The 14,899-nt window shown below is 44.2% G+C and overlaps 2 protein-coding genes across 4 annotated transcripts in view; both read right to left on the bottom strand.

Moving 5' to 3' along the window:
- CATSPER3 (cation channel sperm associated 3) overlaps window positions 1-7,094 on the bottom strand; it is a 28,619-nt gene extending 21,525 nt beyond the window's left edge. Inside the window, exons 1-2 of the mRNA XM_037059505.1 lie at window positions 4,236-7,094; window positions 2,507-2,660 (exon numbers count right to left, since the gene is read on the bottom strand). Coding sequence (XP_036915400.1) covers window positions 2,507-2,660; window positions 4,236-4,336 — 255 coding nt within the window. The 5' untranslated portion in view covers window positions 4,337-7,094. The remainder of the gene's footprint in view (window positions 1-2,506; window positions 2,661-4,235) is intronic.
- A 2,173-nt stretch (window positions 7,095-9,267) lies between these two features.
- Window positions 9,268-14,899, bottom strand: part of PCBD2 (pterin-4 alpha-carbinolamine dehydratase 2) — a 61,645-nt gene continuing 56,013 nt past the window's right edge. For all 3 annotated transcript variants that reach the window (XM_037059506.1, XM_037059508.1, XM_037059507.1), the window contains exons 3-4: window positions 10,720-10,800; window positions 9,268-9,519 (exon numbers count right to left, since the gene is read on the bottom strand). In XM_037059506.1, the coding sequence (XP_036915401.1) occupies window positions 9,424-9,519; window positions 10,720-10,800 (177 nt within the window). In that variant the 3' untranslated portion in view covers window positions 9,268-9,423. The remainder of the gene's footprint in view (window positions 9,520-10,719; window positions 10,801-14,899) is intronic.

Consider the following 14,899-nt stretch of genomic DNA (forward strand, 5'->3'; position numbering starts at 1 on the left):
TCTTCTGGTTTCTATTTGCATGAAATGTTTTTTTGATTTTCACCTTCTATCTATTTATATCTTCAGATCTCAAGTGAATCTCTTATAGACAACATACACATGGGCTTTTTGAGGATCCAGTCTGTCTCAATTGTAGAGTTTAATTCATTTTCACTTAAGGTAATTAATGATAAGATAGTTCTGCCATTTTGCTATTCTCTGACATACATGTCACATCATTTCTGTTCCTCGGTTCCTCCATTATGGCTTTGTGTGTTGTGTGTTGTGTGTGTAGTGTATCATTTTCATTCCCTTCTCATTTGCTTTTCTGGATATTTTTACTTTCTTGGTGGTTACCTTTGGGATTATAACTAGTCATGACACCTGAGATGCTAGGATGGTGATGCTTTGAGATGAGGGTCCCCCATTTTCCAAGGTGCCAGCACCCAAATAAAACCACATTCCTTCACATCACCAAGTACTGCTTTCAAAGCGCAGTCAGCCAGACCTGCGTTTTGTTACAGATCCTTACATGTGGCCTGACCAGTGATGGACCCACAACCTTGGTGCATCGGGACAACACTCTAACCAACTGAACTACCCAGCCAGGGCCATATTCCCAGATTTGATTTGATTTTTTAAAGTATTTTTTTATTGATTCTGCAATTACAGTTTTCCCAATTTTCCCCCTTTATCCCCCCTCCCCCTGCCCCTCCAACCCCCACCATTCTCCCCCGCCTTAGTTCACGTCCATGGGTTGTACATATAAGTTCTTTGAGTCCTCTGTTTCCTACACCATTTTTTCTCTTATGCCTACCAATGATGCTTCTTCTTCCCTGTACCTTTCCCCCCATCCCCCCCTTCCCACTCCCCACTGAACTCCCTCCATGTGATGTCCATTTCTTGGATTCTATTCCTGTTGTGGTTGTTTGCTTAGTTGTTTTCATTGTTTTTCTTTTCTTTCAGGTTGGTTTGTTGATAGTTGTGAGTTTGTTGTCATTTTATTGTTCATATTTTTAATCTTCTTTTTCTTAGAATCTAAGTCCCTTTAACATTTCATATAATAAGGGCTTGGTGATGATGAGCTCCTTGAACTTGACCTTATCTGGGAAGCACTTTATCTAAAGTGTTTTATCTAAAGATACTCTCCCATTCTAAATGAAAGCTTTGCTGGATAGAGTAATTTTGGATGTAGGTCCTTGCCTTTCATGACTTCAAATACTTCTTTCCAGCCCCTTCTTGCCCATACGGTTTCTTTTGAGAAATCAGCTGATAGCCTATGGGAACTCCTTTGTAGGTAACTGTCTCCTTATATCTTGCTGCTTTTAGGATTTTGTCTTTATCTCTAATCTTGGGTAATTTAATGATGATATGCCTTGGTGTGTTCCTCTTCGGGTCCAACTTTTTTGGGACTCTCTGGGCTTCCTAGACTTCCTTTGCCAAATTGGGGAAGTTTTCCTTCATTATTTGTTCAAATAAGTTTTGAATTTCTTGCTCTTGTTCTTCCCCTTCTCGCACCCCTATAATTCAGATATTGGAATGTTTCGGGTTATCCCCGAGAATCCTCAGCCTCTCTTTGTTTTTTTGGATTCTTATTTCTTCATTCTGATCCAGTGGATGTTTATTTCTTCCTTTTGTTCCAAATCATTGCTTTGGATCCTGGTTTCCTTCTTGCCACTCTCGGTTCCCTGAATATTTTGCTTTATTTCATTTTGGGTATCTTTCATTTTTCGACAAAGTGCAATCAGTTCTGTGAGCATTTTGATTATCAGGGCTTTAAATTCTGCATCAGAGAGGTCGGCAATCTCCTCACCACTCAGTGCTCTGAGGTTTCATTGTGTTCTTTCATTTGGGCCATATTTCTTTGTCTTGGTGCACCTGATAAGTTATAAGAGGGCAGGGCCTTAGGTATTCACCCGGGCAGGCCAACCCTCCTTGCTGCCCTACCTGTGGGGCGGGGGGCCAGAGAGGGAACAGTGCAGCTGGCCTGCTCCTCTCTAGCGCACTTTCCAACAGACTCTGGCGTGCGACTGGAAGTGTCTCCCACCGGGGCAACCGCAGCCATAGCCCACAGTCAGCTGAGTCTCAGTTTTCCCCTTAGGTCAGTCCTCCCGGGCAGCTCTGCCTAGATCAGCAGTCAGCCCCGCCCCCCAGCCACCTCTTCTCAGTTTTTCTGAGTCCGCTTCCATTGTCTGCCTTACAGGTGTGGTTGTCCTGGTTGATATTTTAATTCCTTGGTTGTCAGAGTTCCATGAAGTTTGATTTTTTCTGGCAATTTTGGTTGTTTGTTGATTTTAGATTGGTAGTTATTCTCCTTTTGGTTGCGCAAGGAAGCCAACAGTTTCTGCCTACAGATCCATCTTGGCCGGAAGCCCCCATAGTCCCAGAATTTAGAGTGTATTTCAAAAGCCCTTAGACTCTTCTTACAGAAAATTTTCTTAAACAAAATATCTTAAAAATTGCCTAACATTTCAGAATTAAAATAGGTGAAACCCAAAAAAAGAGAGGATCCATTTTGTCTGCTTACCTCAAAAAGCCTGAAAAAGTTGTATCTTGTTTCATAGTCAGTAAACAAGACCAACTGGAAGGCGTTCATCGAGATGATGCTGATCATCATTATCTTAAACACAGGGCTCCTTATGATTCTCTTCACAAACGCCTGGCACTGGGTGTCTTTCCTCCTGTCAAAAAGCCGAATAAGAGGCACGATTATCTCATCACAGAGCTGGACCCCCAAACGCTGCCTCCTTTCTTGTGGGGACGAGGTCTGCCTCTCCCCTTCTGTGAGAAAAGTTTATATATACCTTCAAACTGCAACCAAATACTGACTGAATGACCCCTGAAATGTGTATGATGCTCGCCTAGTGTCTGACCTCACTCAGTTTCTTGGTTCTTTCTCTCTAGACTTCTGAGGCAGAATGGCTACCTCTCCTTCTCAAGCAAAACAAAGCATCATCTTCATTTACTCAGTCGGCAAATTTTTATTAAGTAACTGCTACATGCCAGGCGTTACAGCAGGCACTGCTGATATAACAGGAGCAAAATTAAATACTGTCCGTCTAGTAAGGAAAACGGGTAACAATTAAATAATCACCCAGACAAGTGCTTACAAATCAATGATAAAAAAACTAAACATTCTAACAAAAAAATGGGCAAAGACAGTCAATTCATGAAACAAATACAATGACAATAAACTTCCCCCCAAATGGTCAGCAGTACTACTAACTTGGAAGATAGAAATTAAATCAAACCATCCTTCTTGCTTGTAAAGTCAGCAAAGACTCCACCGTGATAATATTTAATGCAGGCAACAGTGTGGTGTGATTGAGCATCGTCATAAACTGCAAAGAGGAATGTAAACTGACACTTTTCTGACGGCCTTAGAACTGTTCATATCCTCTGACCCAAGGAATCTGCCCCAAGAGAATACAATCTGAAATGCAAACCAGTGCCTTGGGCCAAATGTGTTTATCCCAGCATTATTTACCAAAACAATGTAAAAATCTTAACAGAAAAGACTGGTTAAGTAAATCATAGCATATCCATCTCATGGAATGTTATACAGACATGAAAATGTCTATGCATTTTTCATGATTTAAAAAAATGTTTATGATCTGCTGAATAGCAAAATATAAAAACAAGATACAAATTCTCTACTCATTATCTCAACTGTTCAAAAATGGGTAGAAAAAACTTGGCAGAAAATACGTCAAAATGTTGACAGTGGTGAGGTTGTAGGTGATTGTTTCCCATTTGTCCATATTTATCTGTGCTTTGCAATTTTTCTCAAAAGAGTACAACTTGTTCCCACTGTATGTAACAAATGAGCACATTCTCACAACAGTAAAAAAATAGAGTGAATATACTTTTTCAATGCATGAAAGCAAAATGTGTAATTTTCATGATCTGATTTGGTTACCATGCCCCCCCACACACACACAGACAAAAGCCTTTAAATTATCTAACACAGTTAACCAGACAGGACAAAATGAAGACAAACTCGCCATTCAGTCTACAGGCCAAATAAGAGCGTGACCGAGTATCTGACTTAACTGGCCAGTCCTGACACTAAACCCGAACAAGTCATGTGCTTGGCCACCCCCAACCCCACCACTCAGAGAGACCAGCCCACTGAGGACTTGCCCCTCAGTTTGGGGGGGTGCGACAGTGCCCACGGGAGGAGGCAGAGAGCACTAGCGCCCTGCCCCCACCCCCATTGGCCCCTTCCTAACAAGCAGTAGAAACGGAGTGTTTACTGGAACGTCCGACATCTCGCGCAGAATACTGCCAATGTGGTATCCAACAGGGAACTGGACACGACTCTGGTGTGGGTCTGGTGGTACGAGTGTTGAAACATTCTCCAAACTCTCGCCTTTTATTCCTCACGTTTATCACCCAGAAAACAGAAAATCTCTGTTTAGGGATTTCCTCGCCATCTAGATTCCGGAGGCCACACAGAAGGGTGCACAGGGAGAATTCTGGCTTTATGAGGTCACCCTTGGGCATTCCGGGACTAGCTTGCAGGCCCCTGGAGGGCCAACCTCCCTGGACGATCTGGGCAAAGCTCCTCTCTCCCCAAGGAGAATGGGCACTTCAGTTCAGCAAAAGGGTTATGAGTGCCCGGCAACTGCGAAGCTGCAGACTCATGTTAGGAGACACCAGGGATGGGCCAGACAAAAGCTCCTTCTTCCCAAAGAGTCCTGAGAGGCGCAGGCCTTTAATGATACAATAATGTTACAATAAGTTAAGGTCATAGAAGAGGAGAAAGTGAAGTTCTCTGAGGTCCTAAGAGCAAAGGCACAGCCTTGGAAACACCTAGAAGGGCAAGGAAAGGGTTTGGAGCCAGAACATAAGAACCCAGGCTAACTGGGGGTACAGACTGTACATGTGTGAGTCACCCAGAGTGGAGTGAGCCCGTGGGGCAGAAATGCTTTAGGTACAAGTGCCAATAGGATTTTTCTTCCTGTTCGCTTCTTGGGATTAATATGTTCTCCTTGCTCTTCTATCCCTTTGGTTTTTAAGGCAAACCAAGACAAAGGGATCTAGGTAGCCCTGTGTTGTACTAAATATCTTTAGTTGCTAAATTGGTCAAATTCCTGGAAACCTAAGTTCTTGGGCCATTAGGAAAAAAAGTGACCACCCAGCTGTCCCAGGTACTCCAATACAAGGGCAAATGACCATTCCTTGTATGAAAAGACTCTTGTAGGCAAAGAATATACTAAACTGGGAAATAACATCTTATTTACTCAATTTCTCTATTTAAAATCAACAGTCAAGCTTTAAGAGTCACTTCAATTAACATCTCCAAGATTCATCCTTCAGTCGCATCTGCTCAGTTGACGTTCTCTCCCTCAGGAACCAGCTCCTCCTCCACCTCCTACTGCCTCCTTTGGTCATACGCCTCCTACGCCCTCTGGGCTCCTGCTCAACGTCCCCACAGGGGCCTCTTGGAGCAACTGCTTGGAGAGAGCCTGGATCAGTTCTGGTTCCACCTGCCCCAGTGCACCGATGTGCCAGATCCCATGAGGGGCATATGGAAGGCCCTCGGTAAGTGTGTGCAATGTGAATATACAAACGAATGGCGCGGGGTCCTTATGCTCACTCACATAGCTGTGCACAGTGGAACTCCCCCTTCAGAGACCCCAATGGTACACTTATATACCCTCTTTAAGTACCAACACAATGCTTTTAAGAAGAACTGGAGAAGAGGATAAGCACATAAAGAATTTTTCACGATGTTTGGAAGGGTAAGGAGAGGCGGCCAGCTGACAGCAGCAGAGAGCCCAGCTGTTCCTAGTGCGATGCTTTGGGGCAGCCGACCACGTGGTTTCTGCAGTCGCCCTGGGAAGACGCCTCGTCCTGGTCGGGAACTCTGGCTGCAGAGCGGCATCAGAGGTAGCCAGCTCATCAGGGTCTTCTGAGCCCAACTCTTCTCAGGGAGACTTGGGCACCCCGGGAGAGGGAGCCGTAGGGGCACCTGTTCCACCAGGCGGCAGCAACTCACACGTCGCAGACAGGGGTCGTGGCGCTCAGCAGCACTGGGCAGGAAAGTCAGCGGGCACGGCTGCTCGGCGACTCCAGTCTTCTGGCCGAGGGTCCTCCCTTTGCAGTCCCACGACACTGGCATTGAGACACAAAGCTCACATGTTATAGCCAAAACGGTCCTTGCTGTTTTGCAGGAAATTTCACAAACCTGAGAGTCACAGAATTCGCCTAGCATATTTCTCATGCTAAATCAGCGTGAAGACCACGTCACACCAACTCAAGTCATGCGAGGCTTCAGTACACTAGTAAGGGTCAGGTCTGTGTTCAAAAACATAGGTGCCGCTGTTTTTTGTCTGAAGCAAAAACATAAAAACCATGCCTATCCAATGAACCCAACAATTTCCTAACTCTTATCAGTGTCAGAAAGTAACCATTATTTTCAGAATTTTCATTACCTTCATTTTAGAAAAGGAGACTTGTTAACCTGCAGGCCCTGGTGTGTTATCTATGGAGGTCATGTAAGAGGTCATAGGTCATGTCTACCTCACTCCTCTCTACTCCAGTGATCATTTAGGAAGAAAATGGAGGAAAACCAAAACTTACCACATCAGAGGCACCAGTGCCATCACACAAAGACTTGGAACATTGGGAACCTGAGGGCCTCCAACTTGCTAACGTCTCTTCTAGGTTGAAATGTCGGTTACCTGAAATAAGTCCGGGGACTCTTCCTTTGGAATTGACCCCAGTGCGTACTTCCATAGACTTGGAGTGGGACCCTCGCCCTCTGTAGAAAAGTATGTGCGTTCCAGCAGATGCGACACCCTGAACGTGAACCTGATGTCAAACCCCCAGACAGATGCTAATTAGCAGCTGCGTCCTGTGGTCTTCGCCACTGCAATTAAGAGCCATGTCCCACTTTCCCTAGTGTGTGCTGTATGCGACATGTTAACAGCCAATGCGTCGAGTCTCTCAGACTTAGAATACATTCCAAACGGGGGGGGAGCTTTCCATTCAGGGTACAGTGAAACAAGCTGAATTGTAGCACAAGAGAGTAAACAAACAAATGCAGAAGGTGGAACACCCCCGACTCAGTTCTTGCAATACGTCAACCACATGGGGAAGGCGGAGGGGAGGGAGAAGAGCTTACTCGCTCTAGATTGAAAAATTAAAAAGACACAACAACCAGATGTGATGGTGGACTTCACGTGGATCCCAATTAGAACAAAATTACTGTCCAAACACATTCTTGACCTTCAGGGCAATTTGATTTAGCCTGGCTATTAGGTGACACCAAGAAATTATGGTTTATGTTGTTAGGTGTGATAATGGCACTCAGGCTTATACAAGAAAATGACGGTATTTTCTAGAGATATTTACTGAAGGATGTGGGGGCGAAATGAAATGCCGTCAGGGTTGCTTTTAAATACTTCTGCAAAGAAAAAGGAAATGGGGGGTTACATGAAGTAACTGGGGCAAAATCTTGGGTTCAGTGTACTATTCACTCTTTTAAAATGTGTATTTTTCCCCATGTTTAACAACTCATGTAAAAAATTGAAGCATCAAATGACAAATATTTGGTAATAAAATATATAGAAGTCCCTCAAACATCTATAAATAAGAGTTTATAAAAACACATAGATTTGCCTTTTCCTCTAAAAAAAAGTACTGAGCAGCACAAGCCAGCACACCTGGCTCTGCTCTCCCAGCAGCCACAGCGCCTGGGCAGCCCCCTCTTGGCTCCTTGCACGCTCCACCCCCGCAGGGTAAATCGGCCGTGTCTGCCTTTCCCAGACCAACAGGGCCAGCCAGGAACCAGCTTCAGACAGTTCACCTTGTAACGTGCCCATAGAGTTCCTCGGACTGGCAGCTGGGGTGGGGTGGGGAGTGAACTTTCTGGCCTCTGAAGTGAGGTGGGTTACAAAGATGACCCCCATTAAATCCTACCACAATAACCCTTCAAGGGATTAACACATGTTCCTTGGATAAACATAAACAGGGGAGGGCCAAAGTAGGTCTATAGTTGTGAGAACACAAAACATGGAGTTCATTCTTGTATTATTATTTCCTTATCATTTACTGTTCTCATTTGTATTATTTCCCCATGAATAACTGTAAACCTACTTCTGCCCACCCTGTATACATTTTTAATTTGCATTCTAAGCTCATTAATAAGTACATTCCTGAGTTCCTTCACAAGATGCTGTTATCACAATTTTAATTTTTTTATTTTTAAATATTTTACTTTTTAAAAGATTTTTTAATTTGCTTTTAGAGAGATGGGAAGAGAAGGAGAGTAACATCAATGTGTTGTTGCCTCTCAGACACCCTGCCACTGGGGAACCGGCCCGCAACCCAGGCATGTGCCCTGACCAGGAATTGAACCAGCAACCCTTTGGTTTGCAGGCTCGCACTCAGTCAGCTGAGCCACGCCAGCCAGGGCAAGACTTTATTTATTTATTTTTAGAGAGGCAAAGGGAGGGATAAAGAGAGGGAGAGAAACAAACACCAATTCACTTCTTCTCGCACACGCCTCGTGAGGGACCTGGCGAGCAACCCAGGAATGTGCCAGGAGGCCTTTCAGTCCAAAGGCCCAAAGAGCCACACGAGCCAGGGCTACAGGTTTTCAATAACAAACAACTTTCTACTCCATTTCACTCCTGTCTGTGACACACACAGTAATAGAGCTCATTACTGAATAATACTCAAGTAGCTTCTAGCTCAATGGCTGTGGAGCTTCAGTTCAGAGGTCACAACAAGCAAATGGTGAAAAAAATGACCCTTGGTTCCTCCTTAACTCTGTAATTCAAATACTGACCCAGAAAGTTGGTCACTTACGATTGCAAACCCCTCTAATCTCCCACCTTCCTAGAAACCACGGACAACACACTCATTCTCTCCTTCAGCTCCCTTCAACAAGAGAGCTCGCCAACTTTTGTGACTTTGTAATCTAATTAACTACGTAATAACAGCAGCTAAAGGTCAAACTGGTAAGAATTGTTACAGATGGTCAAAACCCTCTATCTACAGAGTTCTTCATTATTTTTCTATCTTACAACTATTCCCCAACACACGCATGTGTAAAGTCACCAGGTTCACCTGAATTTCTGGGTTAGCAAATGTGTACATGCTCCCGCATCTCAATTTCTGGTCTTTATGAATGCTGTCTGTCTCTCTGCCTCTCTCTCTGTCTCTCTCTCTCTCTCTCTCTCCCCCCCCCTCTCTCTCAGATGGTATTATTAATGTAATTACCTAGGTTGGTCTGTGTTATATATGTGATTTAGATATAATGAAAAACACCTCAGATTCAAATGTAAATCCTTTTGTATTTAGCATTGATCTGACAAAATGTGGTCTATAAAGTTGAACTTAAATTTACAGCTTAATTTGTTCATGTTAATCACCTTCAAAATATACTGCACCTGAGATGTATATAAGATTTTACATGCATTTTGAAAGAAATCACATAGAAGTAGCTGCTTTTTCAATAAACTTGGCCAGTTTCACGTCTCTCTTGGTCAGCTGACCGCAGTCGTGTGAAGTGAGAGTTATCTGGACCTAAGAAAGAGAGAGAAGCAGTTTTTAAAACCCTGACCTGTGATTCATGGTTTTCTCTTTTGGGGGTTCAGAAATCAATCTATATTCCAACGTTCATATTTAAGAACTGAGGAGATTAAATGGTTTAGAAAACATGAATAAACACAGCATTTCCAAAGCCCAGCAAACTCCAGGGGCGCAGCCTGCTTCAGGCTGGGCCCAGAGGTTGTCCAGGCATAAAAAGGTTCTCTCATGCGAAGGGCCTTTGAGCTGCCAAATCTTGTCTCTTGGAAAAAAAAGAGACACCGAGGTTCCAGTTGAACTCCCATTACTTTAATTACACCCACTATTTTCAAGCCGCTGAGAAAAACCAAGCTATCAAATGTAGTACCTCAGCAAGGTTAAAAAAGCTCATTTCCGAATTAGGGAAGTGAGGTGGGGGTGGGATGAAGGAACAGGTTCTTGGTCCTTGACAAATCAATTAAAAGGCAAAAGCAAAGTAATGGGCAAAGAGAGGCAACTGTGAAAGAAAAGTTTATACTGACACCTTCATGCTCTGAATTATCCCAATAAATCACAAAAATATGAAATGTTCTTTTTACTCACAGAAGATTGTCAAAGAGAAAAAAGAACTCCACAGAAATCTAGATTATAAGACATTCTAAATGTATGACCATAAAGACAAGGAAATTCGGGGAGGCTGATTCTTCTCACTGTGTCCCGTTAAAACGGCTTGATGAAGTCTTCTCACCTCGCTCTTTTGTCTCAAACGAGAAGGTCAGTTCCCGCTGAGGATACCGCACTTAATAAACCATTATAAATCATCATTATTTAAAGTGCAGTTCTTGAGCATATTTATATCAATGCAATAAGTAAGGCCATAGCTTTCTTATTTGCTACCGTTTCTCTCAATAATTTACTTTAAGAGGGTTTAAAATATTATCTACATGGCTGATATTTCAGTTTAATTCGGGAGCCTAATGTAGCCCAACTTTCCTGTTAGTTTCAATAGAAGACAAACGTGAAAATACAGGGCTCAGTCACCGTTCTCAAGCAGGTCCGAAACTCTGTTACTAAATTGCAGTAATACTGAGATTCTGAGGAAAAGAAAGGAATACTTTCCTAAGCACAATGACACTTAGCTGCACAGGATGACACGGGGCAAAGAAGTTTCTTAAACTCCATAATTAAGGTGATCCCAAAATAAGGCAATTTCATTACCTTGTTGTACGCATTGAACCATTCCGGGTGGTGGTTCATCTTCTCTGCTTGTAGCGCAACTCGGGACATAAAGCCAAACGCCTGCAGAAGATGAAGTCGAAAGTGATTCCTGACGCTGCCCTCTGCCCTGGACCTGAGAGAGACCCCAGGGCACTCCAACCAGATAAAGGCGCGGCCAGGACCCTTAGGGAAGCCTGGAGAACTCGAATATGAAAGGGACTGCTCTCTGCAGAGCCTGGGTAACGGTGTAGCAGGACCGTGACCTGCTGCTCTGTGGTGAAAACAATCAGGCTCAAATAAACAAAGCAGGAAATTGGTCTCACCCAGTGACCTGTCTGGACTGTTTAATTGTCCTCAGGACTAGACTCTCCAAAATAGCCGGGGAATAATTTCCCTCCAACCCAGTGCCCTGGACCCAGTGCCTGGCCCCAGATCTCAGGAGCCCCTTCTCTCCCAGCACTGCTCCTTTTGTTTTCAGCAGCGGGGCTGCTCCCGAAGGCATCAACCTTGGAATGTCTTGTGAGTGTGTCCTAAGCCAAAGCACTGGCAGAAATGAACCACTTCCCTGCTCCATCTCTCAGGCAGGACAAGAGGGGATGAAGGGCTACTGCTATCAAAACCCAGGATGAAGCAGGGGAGACTGGCTCGCCTGCTCCGGGTCCTCTTGCCATCGCTCAGCATTGCCACTTAGAGGAGAAAGGGCCCCGCCTCTCGGCAGAGGGCTTGGGCTTGTAGGGGAGACCTGGAGGGCTGTCCTCGTACCACAGGGAACTGCACACCTAATTTTGTTAAGCAGAAGGCAAACTTGTCCAGAGGGGAAAAAAGACTTTTTTTGCCTGCTTTCAAATTTTTCTGAGGGCTATTGCGAACAATAGGAGAGTCTGACTCTGTTGTGCCCCGAAAGGCAGAAGCAGTTGGTGAGACTCAAAGGTGAGGTCGCATTGATCACTGTTACAGCAGAATTCACAGGGCAGTCCTCACTGCAGCCACAGAAATAAACATTTTACTTTATCACAACATCCAGAAAAATCAATCTAATGTGAGTTGTGTTGTTTCTGGACCAACAAATGACAACAGAGTTCATTTTCAAGTTAACAGTGAGAAATAAATGTGGAAGATGCTACTTTAAATAATTTTTGTCACCCGCAATGGTTCCTATCTCCGAATCCACTTTATTCAGGATAAAGATGTCCATCTTGACATTTAAGGCCTAAAGGTTTTTCCCTGTTAGGAAAAGGAAGGAAATTTGAGCAGAACCATTTAACCACATGTGGAGCCATCAGTGGGGAGGCAATATTCACTCTCCCACCCCTTTCACTGCACACAGTGTGTCCCCCCTCATCCACAGCTTAGCCTTCAGTCCCCAGCAGTCCCCCAGGGTCTGAAAATATTAAATGGAAAATTCCAGAAATAAACAATTCATAAATTTTAAATTGTGCACCGCTCTGAGTGCCGTGATGAAATCTCGCACGGTCCCCCTCCATCCAGCCCAGGACACGAACTGTCCCTTTGTCCAGCACATCCCCACTGTGCACACTTCCCGCCCTTGGTCACCCAGCAGCCGTCCGGGCTGTCGGACAGGTTATCAGAGAGAGGGGAGGCCCCATCCACATCGCTCCTATGACAGCATATTGTTACAATTGTTCTGTTTTACTAGCAGTTATGTTGGTAGCCTCTTACTGATTAAAGTTTCTAAACTGAACGTTACAGAGGTACATGTGTGCAGGGACATGGGAGTCAGTCCTGCATGCAGCTGCAGACACCTGCTGGGTCCTGGCATGCGCTGCCCACAGACAAGGGGGGACGCTGCCACCTGACTCTATAGACTGTGTGGGGGAAGGGAGGCGTCTAATGGAAGGTCTGTTTTAATTATTCAAATACAGAGTTAATGACCTACTAATCATCACCTCCGAGACAGCAGTCCAGTCCTCAAGGGCATGTGTTTTGAGTCCTGGATTCAAACCCCAACTCTACTACTTAACTGTCACGTAATTTAATTCCCAGCCTCAGTTTTCTCATCGGTAAGATGGGGATGATAATAAAACACTCATGCAACCATTCTATGAGAAAACGAGTCGGGGCAAATAGAGGCAAGAGGCACGGCACGAGGCACAGAGTGACAGACCCACAGTGGCAGCACCACTGCCGCTCCTGCTTCCCGTCAACCCTCACAAAACGACGACAGGTGACGAGCCCCCCGAAGCCCCGAGAACCCCAGATGCCAGCGCTGTCTCCCAGAAGAGCAGCGCTCCTCTCCCCGTGTGCCAGGACAAGAGGCTGACACACATGTAGTGGACAGATGACATCCTGTGGGGTAGCGCTGCGGTGCACACTTACTGGGAGGAGAGTTTAATGACCACAAACGAGGCGGCCAGTCGCTGCCCAAGCTCTTAAGTCCTGTGGCCAAAATGTCTTGGAACCATGTTATCCTAAAAGGTCCAAGTGGTGCTCAGAATCCCTAACCATTTCCCAAGAGCCACGTGGACCAAATGGGTGATCTGAACACGGGCTCACGGGCTCCTCCAGTCTCTGACTGCATGCACACCAAGTGTCAGCAGGATGGCGAAATCTGTGTCATCAGAGACATGACGAAACAGAACACCCACACCCGCAGAGGTGCGCTGACCAAAGGAAAGCATCACCACATCCACATACGACGTAAACAGGAGGGCTCATCCAAAGGCCCCCAAATTGGTGTTTTCCTCAGCTTTATATATTTCCCTCAACTGTCACCTGATGTTTGCATTTAATAAAATATCACCAAGCCCAATAAACCATTTCCACAAGATTTGCTCCTACCTCCCCCTTAGGGAGAGAACACATGAACTGCTCTGGGGACAAGGGGGCAATTCCACAGCCCTCCTTCCACAGAACAAACCAAATAATCCCCCAAATATTTATCTTTGAATCCACAAATTAAAAACATCCGTAACAATACACATTCAAATGAAAGTAGAATTTCTGTAAAAAAGTTATATGAGTGGATAGGAGAAGAAAAGAGTAAAACCTCAAAAGGGAATTCTAATGATCTGAAACCCAGTAAAGAAGGAATATGACTCAACAACAAACTTGGCAGATGACGAAGAGCATCTGTCCCTCCTTTCTAAGGTTTCTTACGGCCCCACCTACTTGTTTCCCAGGACGCCACTTGGAATCTAAAGGGCCTGAACTAGCTACACGCACAGACTTTCTAACATCATTCCATAAAGATCTGGTCACTATGTTGTAGAGCAACTGTAATCAAAAATAAAAATTATTTTTTTTAAAAAGGCTGCAATTGGCCCAAGGCCAAAGAGACACCACTAACTACCCAGTAAGAAAAACAGAACTGAGAAAATGGGCAAAATAAAGCAGAAATCAACAGAAGTTGATAAGATTAGAAAACAATTCGGAAGACAAAGTAGATTTAACATATAGACGATTATTATTAATGAGAACAAGAAAACCAGAGAAATTAGAAATGTAATTCAAAAAAATGTCCAGAAATATAAGACTTAAATCTCCAGATGGTAAGAATTCAATCATGTATATACGACCACTGAAGGGAAAAAAAATCCTTTGAAGGAAAAAAAAAAGATCCATTCACCTATAGGGATGAAAAGAATCCAATTGACTTCAACCTTCCACACAGTGACATTCAACACAGAAGTCAGAGGAGCAACGCTTATCAAGAATTTAGGAAATGTAAAAAAAAAGAATTTAGGAAATGTTCTCTGGCTGGTATTGCTCAGTGGACTGAGCACCAGCCTGTGAACCGAAAGGTCACAGTTCAATTCCCTGTCAGGGCACAGGCCTGGGTTGAGGGCCAGGCACCCAGTTAGGGGCATGTGAGAGGCAATCAACTGATGTTTCTCTTGCACGTTGATATTTCTCTCCCTCTCTTTCTTCCTCCCTTCCCCTCACTGAAAATAAATAAATAAAAGCTTTAAAAAAAGAATTAAGGCAATGAAAGTGCAAAAAAAATTATACCTAGCTAAACTGTTGTTCAAAATTAATGCAAGAGACAAATTTTTAATGCAATAATTCAGGGAATAATTCCCATTCATCCTTATTAAGTAAATTTTTATTTAAAAAGAATGAAATAGCCCTGGCTGGTGTGGCTCACTGGGCTGAGTGCCAGCCTGTGAACCAAAGGGTCACAGGTTCAATCCCCAGTCAGCGCACATGCCTGGATTGTGGG

This window comes from Sturnira hondurensis, unplaced genomic scaffold, assembly GCF_014824575.4.
Source record: "Sturnira hondurensis isolate 20B ecotype Veracruz unplaced genomic scaffold, ASM1482457v3 Scaffold0011178, whole genome shotgun sequence".
In the NCBI taxonomy this organism is placed as follows: domain Eukaryota; kingdom Metazoa; phylum Chordata; class Mammalia; order Chiroptera; family Phyllostomidae; genus Sturnira; species Sturnira hondurensis.